The 18,260-nt window shown below is 43.0% G+C and overlaps 1 protein-coding gene across 1 annotated transcript; it reads right to left on the bottom strand.

Annotated features, from left to right (window-relative positions):
- Window positions 1-720: 720 nt before the first annotated feature.
- On the bottom strand, window positions 721-17,768 carry ACADSB (acyl-CoA dehydrogenase short/branched chain). The gene is made up of 11 exons (XM_086466647.1): window positions 17,727-17,768; window positions 12,783-12,942; window positions 11,830-11,930; window positions 10,594-10,800; window positions 9,970-10,140; window positions 7,822-7,947; window positions 7,333-7,425; window positions 4,045-4,134; window positions 2,401-2,538; window positions 1,605-1,704; window positions 721-939 (listed from the first exon to the last, which is right to left on the bottom strand). Exons 1-11 carry the CDS (start codon window positions 17,766-17,768, stop codon window positions 869-871), a joined length of 1,299 nt encoding a protein of 432 aa, XP_086322773.1. The 3' UTR covers window positions 721-868.
- Between the last annotated feature and the right edge of the window lie 492 nt (window positions 17,769-18,260).

Consider the following 18,260-nt stretch of genomic DNA (forward strand, 5'->3'; position numbering starts at 1 on the left):
GCGGATTGAAGTTCGTAAACCGCATTGAACACGGAAAGGCCACTGTGAGGTAGTATCACAGCACTCCTATTACCTAGCTTATATCTCTGTCTTTTTGCAGAACTACTAGAGCTTTTTTAACCCCATTTCACAAAGATTTCAACTCAACCTTTTATGAAAGGAGAACTATAAATAGCCTCTTAGATTAAAACCCTTAACAGCCGAGAAGGCTGGAAAGGGAGGTAGATATTATCCACCTTTCAGTACTACAAATTGGGCTGGAAGGGCTTAATTACCAAGATATACTTAAGAACACACTAAGGGCTGCTATAAAAATTACTCCAATTACGGCAGCGCCACAGACATCGCTCCCCCTGGGAGAGAGGAAACCACCACTTCCATCTCTTCCCACGTACCCCTCCTGTACCCCATGCTAATAACGGGCATCACGAACAAACAGCAGCTTCATGCCATGCACTTGTAGAGTCCTTTCTCCCAGGTGGCTTCACGGAACCTTTCAGGCCAGGAGAGCCAAGGATTCGGCTTCTTTTGTTTTTCCTTTGAAATCTCAAAGTGGAGACACACTGTTTGTATAATGGAAGGCAACAACATGATGTCAGCCAATGTATTAGCTTTGAAACGTCTCGGGCAGAGAGAGATTCGTTTAACCTAGGAGTAGGATTTGAACGTGGAATTCATGATTTCACATGAATTACACACTCACTCTCCTGAAATGGGGAATTCATGGTTTTCCTTCTGATTTAATCTGCGATGATGTATTCTTATTTATGATGGCATTAATGATTTTTGTAATTCTGAATAAATGTGTAATTCCCCATGAGTGTTCAGGGAACTCATTTCTGTCAGTAGTCAAGAAGTCCTTATGCTTTCAGTACTCCTGTGCTAAGATTTTTGCGATGGTGCTCAACTGGATATTTGAAGTTCCTTCATATATTGTACCTGAAATCAAAAGAAAATAAATAAAAGACTATAAACCCACAGTGAGTACATGAAGAGAGACCAAGAAGAGAGACCAAGATATCATTCCAGCAGTCCCATTAGAACACTGACAATTATGAAGGGAAGCTTCACTGAGCAAGTTCTAGAAACAGAATTATGATTTACAGAAATGTTCATATTTTATTATCTGCAAGAATTAAAATACTCTTCTGCTGGTACAACATAATGATAAGATTTCCTGAAAAGCCATTCCTAAATAACCAACAAAAATGTCATATTTACAAATGCTATCAGTAATAACAGAAATGTCAAAACGTTAGGTCCGAGGTTTAGACTGGTAAATGAGGAAGTCATGGTAATAAAATTCCACATAGATTTGGATCTCAAAGCCAAAGAAATTATTTTCAATTTTTTCCACTGGAATTTTTTTAATAGAATGGGACACAATGTGTGTGTCTTTTATTGGTATCTAATTAAACATTTTAACCAGCCTTACATACACACCTATTTATACCTTAAGTTTTACCTGCTTATATCTGAGCCTTTGAATCAGTGTTAATTACAGTCTCACGGAAAAAATCTCTTAAAAAATTGCCAGTCATTCATCCCCAAACTTTAAGACTACTAATACTGTAAGAAATACTTGTCAAGACACTATCACTCACCTATCTTGCAGTCACGATAGTACTTTTCTATTGGGTAATTTTTTGTGAACCCAACGCCACCCATCCACTCGATACATTTACTAGTTGTCAGCGTGGCAACCTACGAGAAGAGTTTCAGAGTTACGATTTCAGGATTCCACTTCACGCAGGTAGTAGTAAATTTTATTCTTTGTAGCTATTTAAAGTAAAAACAGAACAGCAATGAAAGCAGTTACTAGAACAAGGGGGAAGAGGAAGGACTGATATTTTTCTGTTTATCTTATTTATGCAAGCTATTTTAGAATAAAAGTGACATTTTTCTGAACCAGAGGACGTAAACAATTCACTCACCATTGCTGCAATAGTTCATATGCTGCACTGTGAAAAAGACTTGCAGTGGTATGCAAGCCAGCAGTTACAAAGAGGCAGAAGCAACCCAGTTTTGAATCATATTAAGACTCGCAGTTATGACCAGCAGAGTCAAACTGGTCACAAATGAAGTCTCACCATGTCGTTTCTGCAGCCACAAGAAGAGAATTCTGAGAAAATGAAATCTCTCTAGATGAGTGAAAATACGAATTCACTTTCTCTTTTAATGCTGTGGCTTCTTTTTCAAAATTTTAGGTAGGAGCGAGAGCAGTTCATGCTTTGGTGGCCTACTTCACATTCCACACATGGACTGAGAATGAGAAACAAGGTGAAAGAACATCCACAGATTTCACAGCAAAGCATGAATCGAAAGCTGTACGCTCAGTAACAGAACAAACTGCTAAACAGCAGTGAAATAAACCCCCTGATCAAAGAAGCCGCAGGTTACCTCCGCAGCGTAGTACTTGGCCATGCTGGCCTCCTTGATGAACGGCCGGCCTGTCTCCGCAAGGCGAGCCGCGTTGTAGGTCAGCAACCTCGCCGCCTCCAGCTGCGTGGCCACCTGAGCTATCTGGTGTTGCATCCCCTGCAAGAAGCACGGCGCAAGTCAGACAGAAGCAGTACCTAGTACTCAACTGGAATGTCTAGCAAGAACCATTCTTTCCACCAAGGAACACGCCTACACTCTAAAATAAAAATACAAAAGCCAGATGGACTAGTAATTCCGCATGCTTCTGCATCTACCCACACTGAAGTTGGGAAAACCTCTGGGCCACCAAAGTCTTTTTAGGAACTGCACTCCTATTTTCTCCTTCCCTCTTCTTGGATTCACGAGTATGGGGGAATTTCTTGCCGGACTGGCTGGACCAACATGAACCTATCTGCACCCATGAATATCAAGGAACATTTCAGCCAAATCTTAACGTTTTCCTCAGCACCACAGAGATACAGGCAGGTCAAAGCTGTGACCTGAACTGAGAAAAACTTGAAAAAAGTACCTCTTAAAGAAGGGGGAGAACTAGCAAGGTGACAACCACTTCTTCCCATGTTCCATAACCATGAGACAAGAGTTCAGAGCAGCATAAAAAGTCTAGAGAATGGGACTGATGAACGGATTCAAAGGGAATGAAAAAGGTGAAGGAGCTCACCTCTGAATGACAGGTATTACGGACGAATAGGTTTATTTAAGGAGACCCAAACGTTATGATGACTGAAGATGAACATTTAGTTGTCTAATTTGCTCCTAAACCACAATGAAATCTTTCATCTTATTAGAACATTAACACTGCTCCCTAAAATTTGCAAAAATATATATGCAGGTCAAAATAACAAAATGATTCGGCAATTATAAAGTCCATTTCCCATTCAAAAGACGCAGTTCCAATAATTTCCTAGGTATCTGTGGGTGCTTCCTAGAATTTGTATAAATTATGAGTAGTACTAATGTTCCTTCCCTTCATCTGAGATGTAGGTTTCCTTTACCAAGAAAATTACTATAGTAATTTCAATTATATATCTTCCTTATTAAACTATACATCATTTTTGCAACAAAGTCTTTTTTGTTTTAAGATACAGAGATTATCATGAAAACTGAATGTCGTTGTATAACACAGGAAATCTAATAATTCAATCCGTTTCCCTCATCTTTTTATAATTTCTAGTGTCTCCAGAAAAAGGCCTTCCCCTACACTTCATGAAGGGGTATAAAAACTGGAACACATTCAACATACTGTGATATTAAAATCAGAAGAGAAAGGAGTTCCATGTGTATTATTTTGAAAGGCAGCAAACATACTGTCAAGGAAAAGGAGTTACATCAACAACGTTTTGAAGTGTTAAACGATTTATACGGTACCTGCAAAGGCACAGAGCACCGAATGTACATATTTTACAAGGCAGATGAATGCTCCTCTGAAATTCTCTTGAAAAATTCTTTTCAAGTATTGAGAAGCAGAGACATGCAACAAGGCGAAGCACGAACTATGCAAATCCGATTGCTTATTTTATGGACTTCATCTGCTGGGGTAACTACTACTCTCTTGGATCAAACTCCCCATGTATTCACTAATAATGAATTAATTCATTAATTCACCTGGAAATCAAATACGCTTTTCCCAAACTGGACTCTCTCCTTTGTATAGGGAATCGTATGGTCAAAACATCCCTGTGCCAGTCCTAACATCTGCAACAAATAAGACACATTGAGATGAGTTAGGACAAAAAAAACCCCCAAACTTTGAGGAACAAGCCTACTCCATACTACTCCATTCCTGAAAGAAACTTTCTTACTAAAGGCAAAATATTTGTGAAAAACACTATCACTGGTTTTTGAACGGAAGTTATGGGTCAAATGTGGTTGCACATATATTAAGTGTTTCTGGCAAAATTCTTAATTACGCAGGAAAATGTCTGTAAACTAAAGATCTATAGATCTACATTACACTATTAAAGGAAAAATCATTTGAATGATTATTCAAAACTATTTTCATAATAAAAACAATTTCTCATTTTATAGAAAACACTAGACTCAGAATTAGCAATTTATTTCAGAAGGTAGAAAATTAGTACAGTGGAAGGAGAGATAACATTTGTCCAGCATTTTCTAGAAAAAGCCCAACTTAACAGAACAATTCTAGAAAACCCACCGTCTTTTTCACACACTCTCTTCACTCAGCAGCAAAGACAGCAAAACACAATCGTTGTCTTGGAGGGTAACACATGGGAGAACTACACATGAGCATTTATAGAGAAGTCGCTTGCTTCTACCCTAGTGTCGGATTTATTAGCCTAAAGAAACATCACGAAATCTGGAAAGTAACCTAGTTTTGCCTTTTTTGAGAAGTGTATTCCATTCCAAACAAGATAGTAAAGAAAGGACCCTGCCTTTCATATATACTGGAATATATAGCTATTAGTAAATGAGTTGGTTTTGTTATGTAACTACATCCATCTGAACGCATTCCTTCTACCTAGTTTCTTTCCTAGGAAAAACAAAGATAGGAAATTAGAGTAGGGGAAGCATCAAACAAGTAAAAAAAAAAAGGAGGGGGGGAATAAACGGCACGAAGAACTATCAAAAAGCAAGGTAACAGAATACGGCGTGGCAGATGCACCCGCCCTGCCAAAGACCCGACAAAGACCGGGGTTTTGGGGCTGTTAAAACCTGGTTGCTTTGCTTCAGGCGCTCACCTGGCCGGTGTGTGCACTTGCCTCCAGCTAATCAGAACTGACCACAGGTCACACTCGACTGGGGCAGAAATGGAGCCCCACCGAGAGCCGACGGGAGCCGGTTCTCCTCAGAGCGGCGGGTCTGTGGTCGGGGACTCTCCCCTTCAGTGAGCCCTCACCCCTTTTGGGTGAGTGATTCCATTTTCTGGGTACCCTTGAGTGGGAGGTTTTCCCCCCTTTCGTGAGTGAGCGGCTGCACATTTGGGATCACCTTTCTAAAAGGCCTATTCACGTCATGTAGGAATTCTTAAGTCAAGTTGGGTGGCATTATATTCCCACCTGACATCCAAACTTGTGATTTACTTTGCTCCATCGGAGTGCTGGCTAATTTTTGGTTGGAACAAACCTTCATTTTCAGTGGCTGCTCTCTTTGCTTGGCGGGTGCCTCCACCTGGCACCTGGGCTTGTGGTTTGCTTTGGTTCCTCAGCATGTTTTGAGGGACTGCCCTCTCTGTTTTGCGGGTGCCTCCGTGACGTATGGTAAAACTGGAATCTCGTAAAACTTTTCTAAGTCAAGACGGGATACTACAACGTGGCAGTCAGCTGTCCCATCAAGCAGCTCAGTCACGCTACTTTTAATGATGTAGAAGAACGTATGGGGTTTTTTTTTGATAGATCCACATATTAAGCTGAAAGCCAAGGGCCCCAAGAAGATAAAAACATGCCTCTAACTGGGTTCAGGCATCTACTCCTTAATCATTTAAGATTCTAGAAAAATCCCCACAACACAGAGGAAAATGAGTATGTGGGAAGATAACAGAAGAACATAACGCAGACTGTTGCTCATCAGCTGTATTACCAGGTTTGTTGCCTCCTCATCTAAACTCATACAGATGAACCAAGTATATCAACTTCAGCACCTGTAACAATGCAGGGCAGCTACCTTGCACTAAAACTATCTGAAACTGTTTTGACAGCCACTATTACGTTTTATAAGACATTCATTATCTTTTAAAACTATTACTACTGCAAAACTAAATTCAATACTACAGGGCTTTGGAACTGCTGTTCTTGTCCATTCAGGTACATTTCTCTTCATTTGAAGGTGCCAAGAATGTAGTAACTAAGATATAACAACTACCTGACCTTAACTTTTAATTAGGTTATAGTGTAACTTGGAGTAATTAGGAGTAAAATCCAGACCATGTGTTTTACTGCCAGAGCCTCTATATTATTTATATCTCTGGGAACAACGGGGCCCACAGGCCTAGTTTTTACATGCCGTTATCAGACGAAGTGTAATCACAGCTAATCTTTAGAAATGATGGAAAAGCCAACCCATTTAGCAGCATAGTATACTGCCATGTGGAAAGTCTAAATTTCATAAGCATGATTACTTCTGGTCTGTCTGCAAACTAAGGCAAAAGCTAAGGGAGTTGGTAGTACAGCTGTATTACACCCCATACAACTACATCCACAACAAAGTAGGAAAAAAATAAAAGATTACTTTCAAAAGTAATTAAAAATATAAAAGCTTGTCATAAGTCATTTTATTACAGGGCTGAACCTAATTTCCACTGAAATCAGCAGCAATCTGAGACATGAACTGAGTTTACAACAAAATACAACATTTTGAAGTAACTCCGAGGTCAGCAAATACTTTCCCCTAAGACGCCATAAGGTGTCATTTTCAAACACAATGAACTAGGACGCTTTTGCTATTAAGAAAAATCATATTTCTTATTCTAAAAATAAGCTGAGTTTTAAAAATAAGTTGTTGGGAAAACGTCAGTTAGCTTAAGGTCACATTTGGCAATCCCACACAATCACAGTCAGAAGCACTAATATTATACACTTCAGTGTGTTGTATCTTCCAAAGCTACGTTTCTTTGTAAAATAAATTTGCATGAAGGAAGACAAAAATGTCGATATATTTCAGCAGCAATATGTTAACCACCAAAGACAAACTAATTGCCTTTTATGTTTTCTAAATCTATTGCTTAAGTTACCGAAGGAGAATTTTACCATTTACAGTTGTTTCAGTATTTTACTGTAACTTAGACACAGGAATAGTGACACCTAGTGGCAATTTAGTTTTTAATAAAGAATTTTCTAAATAGTTTATTCTTATTAACTTTATATATTTCGTAAGTGTCAATCCAAATTCAAAGTTATAGACTGGTTGTACTCAGTACTAAACAAAATTACCCACCTGGGCGGCAATACCTATTCTGCCGGTATTCAGCATGCCAATTGCGTACTTATAGCCTTGCCCAACTTGTCCCAGGATATTGGTCTCAGGAACCTAAAGAATAAAACCACTTGATTATTCCTGTTCTATTCTGCTTTGCAATTGCTAGTAGGGTTCACAGGTGAATCAGTGTATGTGTCTGATTTAACGTTCCCCATAAGTGAAGGCAAAAACCAAGCACCTGATTCCCAGAATATCTGATTAGAACATTCCGTGATACACGTGATTATAAACTGATGATTGAGAAAAACTGGATCAAAATTTAAGAAACCCAACCCCCCTCAATGCTTTTGTGAAAGAACAGGGAGGAAAAAGTTAAAATATGCCAAACAATCGGTATGTCCAAGGAAAAAAAAAAAATTGGGAATTTAGTTAACGTTCTTTCCTTAGATGTGGTCAAGCTCCAATTATACACAAATTACACTTCAATAGCTAAACAACTTACAACACCTTAACGTTTTCAAGTGTTACTGGGCAGGTAGAAGATGCTCTGATTCCAAGCTTATCCTCCTTCTTCTCTACACGTAGTCCCTCTGTGTTGCGATCTACTATGAAGCACGTAATTCCCCTGTATCCCTAGGATGAATTAAAAATTAATCAAGAACTGTTCTTTATACTAATATCACCAAATGCTGGTCTAAATATAGTACTGAAGTTTCAGAACTGCTTAATACTATATTATGAAATATAACACTGGCAGCACCACCTGTTCCCTCTACATCTCCTAATTATGGTTTAACAAAGGCCAGGGTATACCTTTCTATTAAAATATTCCGCGTGGAAAATACAATCAGAACAACCTTAAAAGTTCTCTTGGTAAGACATGGGACTGGTATTATGTAAATGAAACGGACAGGACTGCAATGCCTGTCTATACTGGGAATCACTGGGAAAGCAAGTTACCGCTGTGCAGCGAAGTTACTGCTCGCTGTTGGAACACAGGTCACAGCCAAACAACGGACTGATCTAACACCCACAACTGGTGCACACGTTCTCCTTGCGATTCCCGTTTGCAGAACATGGATATCTCGGTCTTTTCACTTCGGAGAGGCAGCGGGAATGTACTCTGAAATCATTGTGATGGTTGTTAACAAAAAGCTCCAAAAGTCGATCGGGTATTTAGATCCTGGCCTGGACCAACGCTAAATAATGCACGTGACAACACGTAGGTTGTAGAGCCAAGATAAATTCTGGCCTCTTCTACATAGAGGCTTTACAATCTTCGCACCTTTGAAGTCTTAAACTAGATTCTTGAAGAACAGAACGATGATTCCTGATAGCTGTCACCTTCTCTTTTTCCCAACAGGTAATTCGTATTCCCAGCTCTCTCTCCTTTCCACCACTCCTTCTTGCTCCCTCAGCATTGCCCCCAGCCAGAACCGCAGCAGCGTCTCTTACACAACGTACTACAAGGTCCACGAGACAGAAGTGCAAGGTGTTCCTGGCCACGTTTCCATCTCTTCCTGTCCCCAATGTCCACAGCACCTCCCCTCACTACGATGGTGACACTGAGAGGCAGGAGAAGTCCTGCGGTTCTTCTGGAAGAGATGCCTCTCATTGAAGGAGGCTGCTGTTTCAATCTCACCGCAGTGTCAGCCCACCTCACCAAATGGGAGCTGCTAGTGCAGAGTGTACATCTCAGCACACAGCTCTACACTGGTCTGTCAACTGTTATTTAATCTTTGAGCAGCATTGACTTTTAATCTCCTTCTTGAATATTCAAAAGCAAATTTCTAACTTTAAGCAGACAACAAATTATACATTTTTAAAACGTTACAGGAATACAGAAACCACTCCAGATTATACAGCAATGCACAGCAGTTAAAGTAGAAACTGGCTCATCAAATATATTTTCATTGTATGGACTACTCAAATCACCCACCAGCTTGTGAAGAAATGGGTAAAAATTCAGAAAGCGACACAATGTCCAACTGTTCAATATAATGAAAGAAAAACCCCTCTTCTTATTTAGCCAAAACCCGAAATTTAATTTTAAAAATAAATATATTTCAGTTAAACTTTTAAGAAAGAGATACTGGAAGAAGTTTAAAAGTAAAAGTTTTAACCAATTTAGTTTTGTATTTGATCATCACTCTACCGTATTGGTACAGTACATCTTAAAGCCTTCAGTTGACTTTGCTGAATCTACTAGCTGTACCTAAACTGATGACAAAACTTGAAAAGTGCATATTCAGCAATGTATTTTTCACCTGAACATACTATGCTGTTAGTTTGCCAGTGCATGTAGCTTAAGCTCCATTTTGCCTTTTAACAATAGCAACTTGTCAGTCAAGCCAGAAGGGTTGGAAAGACTTAGGCTATACCTGTTCTTTTGTTACCCAAAATAATACCGATGCATGCTGTGCTCTTCTCCTGAGCAATTATGATTCTGACATTTTTATTTACCGTGGTGGGAGGAATTTATTAAATTGCTCAGCAAGGTCTCAATTTTTGTTGGGAAATATTTTTAAAGGTTTGCTGTCAGCTCAGAAAAGGTTCAAAGAATATTAACCTTTAACATCAGGTTATTCATATAAAATCTACAGCTTCATATATCATCAGCTGTCACAGAAATGCAACTGTTCTTTAGCAACTTACTAAGGATGGGTCTGTATTTGCCATCACAAAGAAAACTCCTGCATGTTCTGCTAAGCTAATCCACATCTTCGAGCCATTGATAACATAGTAGTCTCCTTTCTTTTCAGCCCGAGTCTTCAAAGAAAACGCGTCACTGCCAGATCCAGCCTCCGAAAGACAGAAACTGCCTATCTGTCAATTGAAGGGAAAAATGAATCTTAATTTTTACTCCACATACAGGCACAACATACAACAAATTCTGCAACGAATATAAACAAGCACAAGTCTCTTAAATTCAAACATTTTAACCTATTGCCTCAAAGTAAGTTTCAGATATGGAGATTAAGAACAGAAACACTGTGTAATTACATGTCTCTCCAAGTCAACTGCTTTAAATTCTTTTCCACAGTGAATTAAATTTTAATGAAACTACTGAGTGCCTTTCCACTTTTACCTCTCAGCTACTGGTATGACAGGATGTATCTATGTCACCACAGATCTCAGCTCTAACCAGTGTTTCCAAGTTCACACGTATTTTTCCAGTGCTGCAGCCACCCATTTTGTTACTGAAAAAACCCACCCCACTAACATTACTTAACTATTAAAAATTCTGTTATAGTTTAGTAAAGTGAGAATTTGACTCACTGTATCTTTAGCGACTCTGGGCAAGTAAGTTCTCTTTTGTTCTTCTGTTCCGTATGTGGTAAACAACTTAATTATTAGTGTATTTTGGAGTTCACATAGAAGAGCTACAGCTGGATCAACTTTGGCCAATTCTTCTACCACCAATATGGTTGAAAAAAATGAAGCTCCAGTTCCTCCATATTCTTCCCCAAGCTCAATACCCATCAGCTGCAATGTAAAAGATGCAAACAGACCAATCTGTTGGTTCCTGTCAACCACTTGTTAGTCCAAGCTGATACTTAAGAGATTAGAATGAATATATTTCCAGATCCTTCCCCAAAGACCTGTTTTCCTTCAATACCCTTAACAAACTAACAGTCCTTCACAGGAGTTGATAGTCAATTAATGCAAGAGACAACTAACATGCAGTATACAGGCCAATCATCACCCTAATTCGACTACATTTCCCAGAACAACTGCAATTTCAACAGAAGTCTAATATCTAGAGTTGTCATTGTATAAAATGTCATTCTAAACACAGACAAGCTTTAGGTTTGAGAGCAGGAAAAGCTAAACTTGAAGGCAGGAATGATCAAGAGGTATCTGCCACACAAGTCCTGGTGGTTGGCCAGTAAGGACATCAAGGACTCCTGATACCCTTTGCCAGCAACACTGATCAGTCATGCTGGTTCTAGCATTCTACCCAATCATGCTTATCCAATTCAAACTGAAAGAGGGGAGATTTGGATTAGGTATTGGGAAGAAACTCTTCACTGTGCGGGTGGTGAGGCACTGGCACAGGTTGCCCAGAGAAGCTGTGGCTGCCCCCTCCCTGGCAGCGCTCAAGGCCAGGCTGGATGGGGCTTGGAGCAACCTGGTCTGGTGGGAGGTGTCCCTGCCCATGGCAGGGGGTTGGAACTGGATGGTCTTTAAGGTCCCTTCCAACCCAAACCATCCTGTGATTTAAAAAAAAAAAAAAGTGCAGGGGGAAGACAAGGAACTCAAGATAAGATGAAGAATGCAGTATGGGAGAGGGAGAGGTGGAAAGAATATTACAATAAAAGATGGAAAGTGATAATGCAGTAGAAAAGAAGATGAAGTCATCTTGCTGTTGATAAATCCAAAATTTATAATGATTCATTAGTTCATTTGAATTATATCCCTCATCTTTTAATCTGAAAACTGAAAAGTGCACAGCTAGAGATTCACAAAATGACATCACTTTCTGAATAAAAGATTAAGTAAAAGTGTGCAGACCCCTTGTTCAAACAATCCTTGTATTACAGAGTCTTCCATTTCTGAATTCTCATCCATTTTTTGCACGAAAGGGGCAACTCGTTCCTGAGCAAATTTTGTCACTGTAATGAAGAGAAAAAAGCAAGCGTGTAAGTATTCTAACACTCTCCTTGAAGACCAATCTAACAGTAATGTGACAGGTTATGCAGGTATTCCCTGGCTTAATAAAAGGACAAAAAGTTGCCCAAGTGACACAAGGCGATGTGCCACCAGGCTCAATTATAATTGCTTTTTGAACTCAGCTACAACTCTCTGAACTGAAACAAACACTCCCTATAAATTCAGAAACTTTGAAAGCAAACACCTATGTAACACTGGTTGAGCAAAAAACTTGTAGAAAATATTTCGACTACATCCCTTATTCGGTGAGCTGTATCGTATTTCCTTATAAATTAAACTTGCAGCTATCCTGTAAGACTGTTTCTGTTTCATCAGAAGCTCTCTCCCAGATGGGCAGGTCCTCACTCTTTCACCTTTGCTCTGAGGATCCCTTCTGAAACGCTGTCTCCTTCACCCACGCCGGGCTGCGTGGCAGGCACCTGCATCACATCTGTCACCGTTCTGGGTGTACCTGAAGTCTCTGCACACCAGCTGGTGCAGCTGAGCTAAACACCTCAGAAAGGGCACGAGTCACTGCCAGGCAACTTCACCTCTGCACCAGCAACAGTTTTAAACAGTTTATGTTTATTTATGCAGAGTAAACTGCACTGTGGTACGTGGAGCTGTGCTGTGGCAACATGGAAAAAGCACGTTACGTTTTTCTTCTGTGAACTGAAGCAGTTTTAAGATTGAGCGCAATCCCCCACAATAATCTCAACATTTAACTGGAACTAAATAACAAAAAGAAATTTTAAAGCTAAAGTTTCCCTTCTAGTTGGGCATTTCTGAATTTGAACCACACAGATGACAGGTACCCATATTTTTCAGCATTGTCTCCTCTTCAGTGAACGTTTGAAGCGGAGCACAGACGACTCCTTCACTGGCTAGGTTTGGCATCAGTTCCGATTTGGAGGACCTAAAGGCACATGGAGAAGACCTCCAAGGAGCCAAGTATGCTGGCAAATTTCTTTTCAGCTGTTGACAAGGAATACAGAACACGCAACAGTTAAGAGAATTCGTACTTGTAGACAGAGAGCAATACACAATTTTACCCAGTGTTTTTACTCAGTAACGAAATAGGAAATGTAATTTACATTCAATGTCTAGTCTGAAGAGTTTTGAGAAGATATAACCCGCTCCCGCCGCAGTGTCCTAAAAGTAAATGTCCTTTAATTATTCTTCTTTTAACCCCAAACAATTTTCTTTCTGGAAGTTTGCTAACACAATGTTATTTTACAAAGTATTCACAAGCATTAGTTTTAGTCCATTTTAGTGTTTACAGCAAATAAACCCTGCTAATAGTATTTGTCTTTATAGATGATTTTGTAAGTCTGCTGCAGCAGTTGTAAGCGTATATTTTGACAGAATTAATCTCTTCATTCACAAATATAAGAGGAAATATAAAATAAGACATAGAAAAAAAGACAAAGAAAAATAAGACAGAAGACCAGCCAATTTTAACAACAGACTTGGCTTTCTCCCTGATTTTCTAGGGGCCAGCAACCCTCGCTCCTAAAGCAATCTGATAGTACTTCATCTGGATTATTGGTATTTTGCTCTGAAAGGGCATAACTTTAACAGCACTGTGGGTTTTTGTATTCAAACTGAGTTCTTATCCATCACCTCACGATTTTCAGTGAGCACATTTATAGACAAAGCCTTGGCATTTGAGTGTTTCTGTGTAGTTCAGTTCTATGGAGTTCGTTTAAATCCAACAGTTACCATGCTGATAGTACTAGGTAATGAATAATTACTGTGTCTTATTTGGTAGATGTATTAAAAAAGTACAGGAAGGAACTAAAACTGAGTAATTTATGCTTATCCTTTCCCAATTCATCCATGGCATACAACTTCGAATGTTATCAAGTAGCACTGGTTACCCAACCAAGAGAGTGGAGGTATCACAGAGTGTTTTACTATAGGGGAACGGTGTTCAGCACATGCTCCATCCTTGGCAGCGTTCAAGACCAGGTTGGATGGGACTGTGGGCAACCTGGTCTAGTGGGAGGTGTCCCTGCCCATGGCAGAGGGTTGGAACTGGGTGGTCTTTAGGATCCCTTCCAACCCAAACCATCCTGTGATTCTATGACTCTATGATACGTGGCAAAAGTCTCAAAAATGAACAGAACAGACAGTGGCTTTTGGGAGCTCCACACAGTGATTGTCAGGTGGGTGGCCACAGCTAACGTGACAGGTCATTAGTTTTGGAGAACTATACTTAGTGTTCAAAGACTTACTCAAGTAGGTAAGGGCAAGTGTTAGGAAGGAACACGTTTGGTTTGAAAGCTGATGTACTTTCTAACCACAGAATAATTTCTTCAGATTTTTAAAAAATTTACCATAATAAACATGATGTGGCTCAAAAAGTAACAGACAAACAGTAGCCAAACTGCTGCAAAAATATATTCCTGAAAAGCAATATTCACCATGAAGCTCAGTTCAACTGACTGATCTCAAAAGAGGCAAGACAGAAAAACGGCTTTGCTCTCACAGCTCCCCAAACCCACCTGACGCCATGGCTAATGTCCACAGATCAGATCTTTGCTACAGTTGTCCGTCACTTTTGCCACGTCAGTCTAAAGTGTGGACATATTAACGTCTTGTGAAGGCAACTGCTGACAGAGACACAGCCGTGCCATAAAAATACCATATTTATGAGCACCTGCCTGCCAACATACATTTTTGCCAGCACACACTCTTAACCCCGCAGCGAGCAGACCGACTGACCGTGCCGCAACCAGACGGCTATTCAGCTCACACAACGCGTTTTGCAACGCACACTGCGACAGCAGCATTCCCCAAGAAATGGCAGAAACTTTGGGGGTCAAGAAGTAAAAATTCCTTTGATCCTTCTAATAACTGACTCCCTTTTATGTTGGCTTTCAACGCTTGTCATCTCCCTGGCTGAAGAACTGATGTAAAATAGAACTAGGGACTCTTTTTTGTCTTAGAGACAAGATGTGTAGATCTATTACGGTAAGGAAACTCTGACTTTAGCACATCCAGTCATGCATGACAAAAACAACAGTAAGGAGCGGTAATACAGAAAACAAATATTGCTGTGAACATTCAAGGTTCGTTCACATTCAGCACCCCTGGTCACATAAAACAAACACTGACTAGTGGGCTGATCCATGAATACGAAGTTTGGATGATCAGCAATAGCTGCAACACTTTCAAACAAAGACTAAGTTACTGGAGTCACAGAAAAACAAAGGAGTTGCTTCAATAGAGATAAAATCCAAGGCACCCACGTTCTGGATGCTGTCAGTCAGGAATGGATTATTTGCAGAACACCCAGCTATGGCAGGGTCACTCAGCACCCCGATGTGCCAGACTATTAAACATCCACCTGTGTAAGTCCATACGCTTAGCAAGGTCTGAGGAGGAAAAACCTTACACACACACACACACACACACATATATATTTAACACAGTATGCTTCCTGAGCAGTTACAGGATTACAAATCACACCTCCTGCTTCTTCCCCTACTCTGTTCCCAAGTGCAAAGAAAAGAGCTTTTTTCTTTCATGGTGGCATAACCCAGGAAAAATGCACAGTGCCTTTTTTAAGAATACAGAACTTTTTGGAAAGCTGCAAGTAGGTAGGCTCAGTAGGCAATACGCCAGCACTGTTGAAACAACTGGCAGCACTCTGGGATTACCTCTACTTTCGTTTGATGGCACCTGACACTTGGATGTGGAATTACTGACCACGTGGGTGAACGCATCACTAAACAAGCAGTGGACTCTGCTCCACGCAAAGTGGGAAGCGCAGATATTGTAGAGCAGAGAAAACACCCACGTTTTTCTCCTGTGCTTTTACGAAAACGGGAAGCTGGACAAACTGGATTAAAAGCAGTTCAGCGAGGTCAAGCACAAGTGCACGGGGCTGTATCGGCAGGGGCGACCCGCCGAAAGCCTGGCTAGCAAGTTGAAGCTTCGAAGCGCAGTAAACGGCTCGGTGTTGTTACAGGTTACAGCCGTTACAGCCGGCCAGCTCTGGGCAACAAGGCCAAAGGCTCTGAGAAAGTGAGGACTCACAGGAACTCTCCCTTCACCCACCGACCCTCCCTCCCCAGAGCTCTCACTTGGAGGGTCTTCCACTGCAACCAGCCCACTTAAGAGTGGCAGAGAAAGGAGAAACAAAGGCAGCCCTTAGCATGTGTATGAGACACGGTTTGACAAACGCTTGATACCCGACTGAGATGGCGCTACGGGACGAAAGGAATATTCCTAACAAGGTTACCTTGAAAAGTCTTAAAACCAGGGCGGCCCCAAGGGATGGGACCTACACTGGCAACACCCACATAGAGAGCAGCAATCCCTAGGTGTGCCGGAGTAATGGCACAGTGTAGAAATGATGTTTTACTTCAACATTTAGATTTAAAAAAAAAAAAAAAAAATCAAGTCACTACATCACTGTTTACATGTTTATTCTCAGGAATTGTGCAGACATATGGTATTACTAACTTTTGGATACTTATTTAAAGTGCATGTATGTTACTCAAATGCTTTGATACTGCTTCCCTGGGGTTTTTTTCCCCTCTTTTTCTGTAGGTAAGGTAATGATTTACACTGCTACAAGAGTCAGACTGCTTGGCCTACTAAACACATGTATTTGAAAATTGGTTTCTGGGTTGCTGATAACATTGATTTTTCTGTTTATCTCAATTCTCACCTCCACCTTGGCCCTTTAAAGATCAGGTTTTTTGTTTTCCTTCTGTTTGTTTTACAATCTAATATGAGATTGTAATGCTGGTGGACCTGGCAGCAGCATTAAGATATACATCAAAAAAAGGCCAAAGCAATATATTTTCCTAAGCTCACTTTGCTTTCCTTGTCAACTTCCACTCCTGTATCTGTCCTAGCTGGCCTCCAGACAGCTCCTACTTCTCACCAGAGAAGCTCCAGCACATGAAGCTCCCTTGCCCTCATTCATGGCGTTGGTTTTCTTTATTCCAATCGTCCCAACGCACCCACAAGCTGCCACGAGAAGGTCCCAGGCCACCACGTCTTCTCACCCTGCCCACTAAAACCACGTATGTGTCACAAAACCATGTTTTCTGCTTGTTCCCTTTGCTTTTTGACCCCCCCCCCCCCCCCCCCCGAGTGCCCCAAGCCTCTTTGGAGACACCAAAGCACCTCTGCTGCTGGCACTGCGCTGCCTCCCCACAGCCACCCCAGCCCCGGGCCGCTCCAGCTACAAACCGTCCCACGAGACTTGCGAGAACTGGTTTTAAGCACCAAGTCACCCAGTACCACCCCTCCATAAACACCCCCCCCACAGACAGGAGAGGGCTTTCCAGACCCGCCCTCACCCCCCGCAGACCTGCACCGGCACCGGCCGAGCAGACCCCGCACCCCGCCGGCCCCAGCCAGCGGCTCCCCGGGGAACCCCGCGGCGGCGGCGGCGGTGGCGGCCGCGCCCCCGGAGCCGCCCTCGGCCCGCCCCCCCCCCCCCCCCCACAGGCCGCAAGCCCGTGGCGAACGCGGGCGGATCGCGGCTCCCCCTTCCCTCCGGCGGGACCGGAGAGCCGCCTAAGGGACCGACGGGGGCCTCCCCGGCAGCGTCGCGGCCCCTCGGTAGCCTCAACCGGTGAGAGGAGGCGAGAGGCGAGGCGGGATGACGCCCCCCTCCCCGCCCCCGCGCACGGAGCCCCCGGCGTCGCCCTGGCAACGAGCGCGGCCGCAGCACCCGCAAGGCTCGAAAGACACCGGGGGACGCCGGTAGCAGAGGCGGCCCGCCCCGCTTTCACCTTCGCGCAGCTCCTCAGCCAACCACCCGCCGCCGCCGCCATGATGCCGCCCGCCCGCCCGCCGCGGCCTGGCCCAGCCCGGCCCGGCCCGTACCCCGCCCCGCGCTACGCCAGAGCCACCGCCCGCCTTTCCCGCCCGCCGGTGCGCGCGCAGCGCGGCCCCCGGTGGGCCACGCCCCCCTCCTCCCGGCGCGGTCTCGCGAGGCTGCGGTGGGCCGGGCCGGGCCGCGGGAGGCACAACAAATATGGCGGCGGCGGCGGAGCAGGCGGGCGGCGGCCGCGGAGCGGGGCGGTGGCGGTGGTGAGTAGCGCTGTGTTCCCGCCGCCCCTCGCACCCCCCCCACCCTCGCGGTGCAGCGGCACCAGCCGTGATACGGCGGACCGCGGCGGGTCCCGCTGGGGCCTCCGCTTGACGGGAGGGGCGGGGGGCCGGGGGGGAGCGCCTCGGCGGGGGAGGCTGCTCTCGGCTCGCCGCGGGGAGCGGGTGGGCAGCGGCGGAGGAGAGCCGCGCTGCCCCGCCGGGAGCGGGTGGTG

This window comes from Leptosomus discolor, chromosome 6, assembly GCF_034619465.1.
Source record: "Leptosomus discolor isolate bLepDis1 chromosome 6, bLepDis1.hap2, whole genome shotgun sequence".
Classification (NCBI taxonomy): domain Eukaryota; kingdom Metazoa; phylum Chordata; class Aves; order Leptosomiformes; family Leptosomidae; genus Leptosomus; species Leptosomus discolor.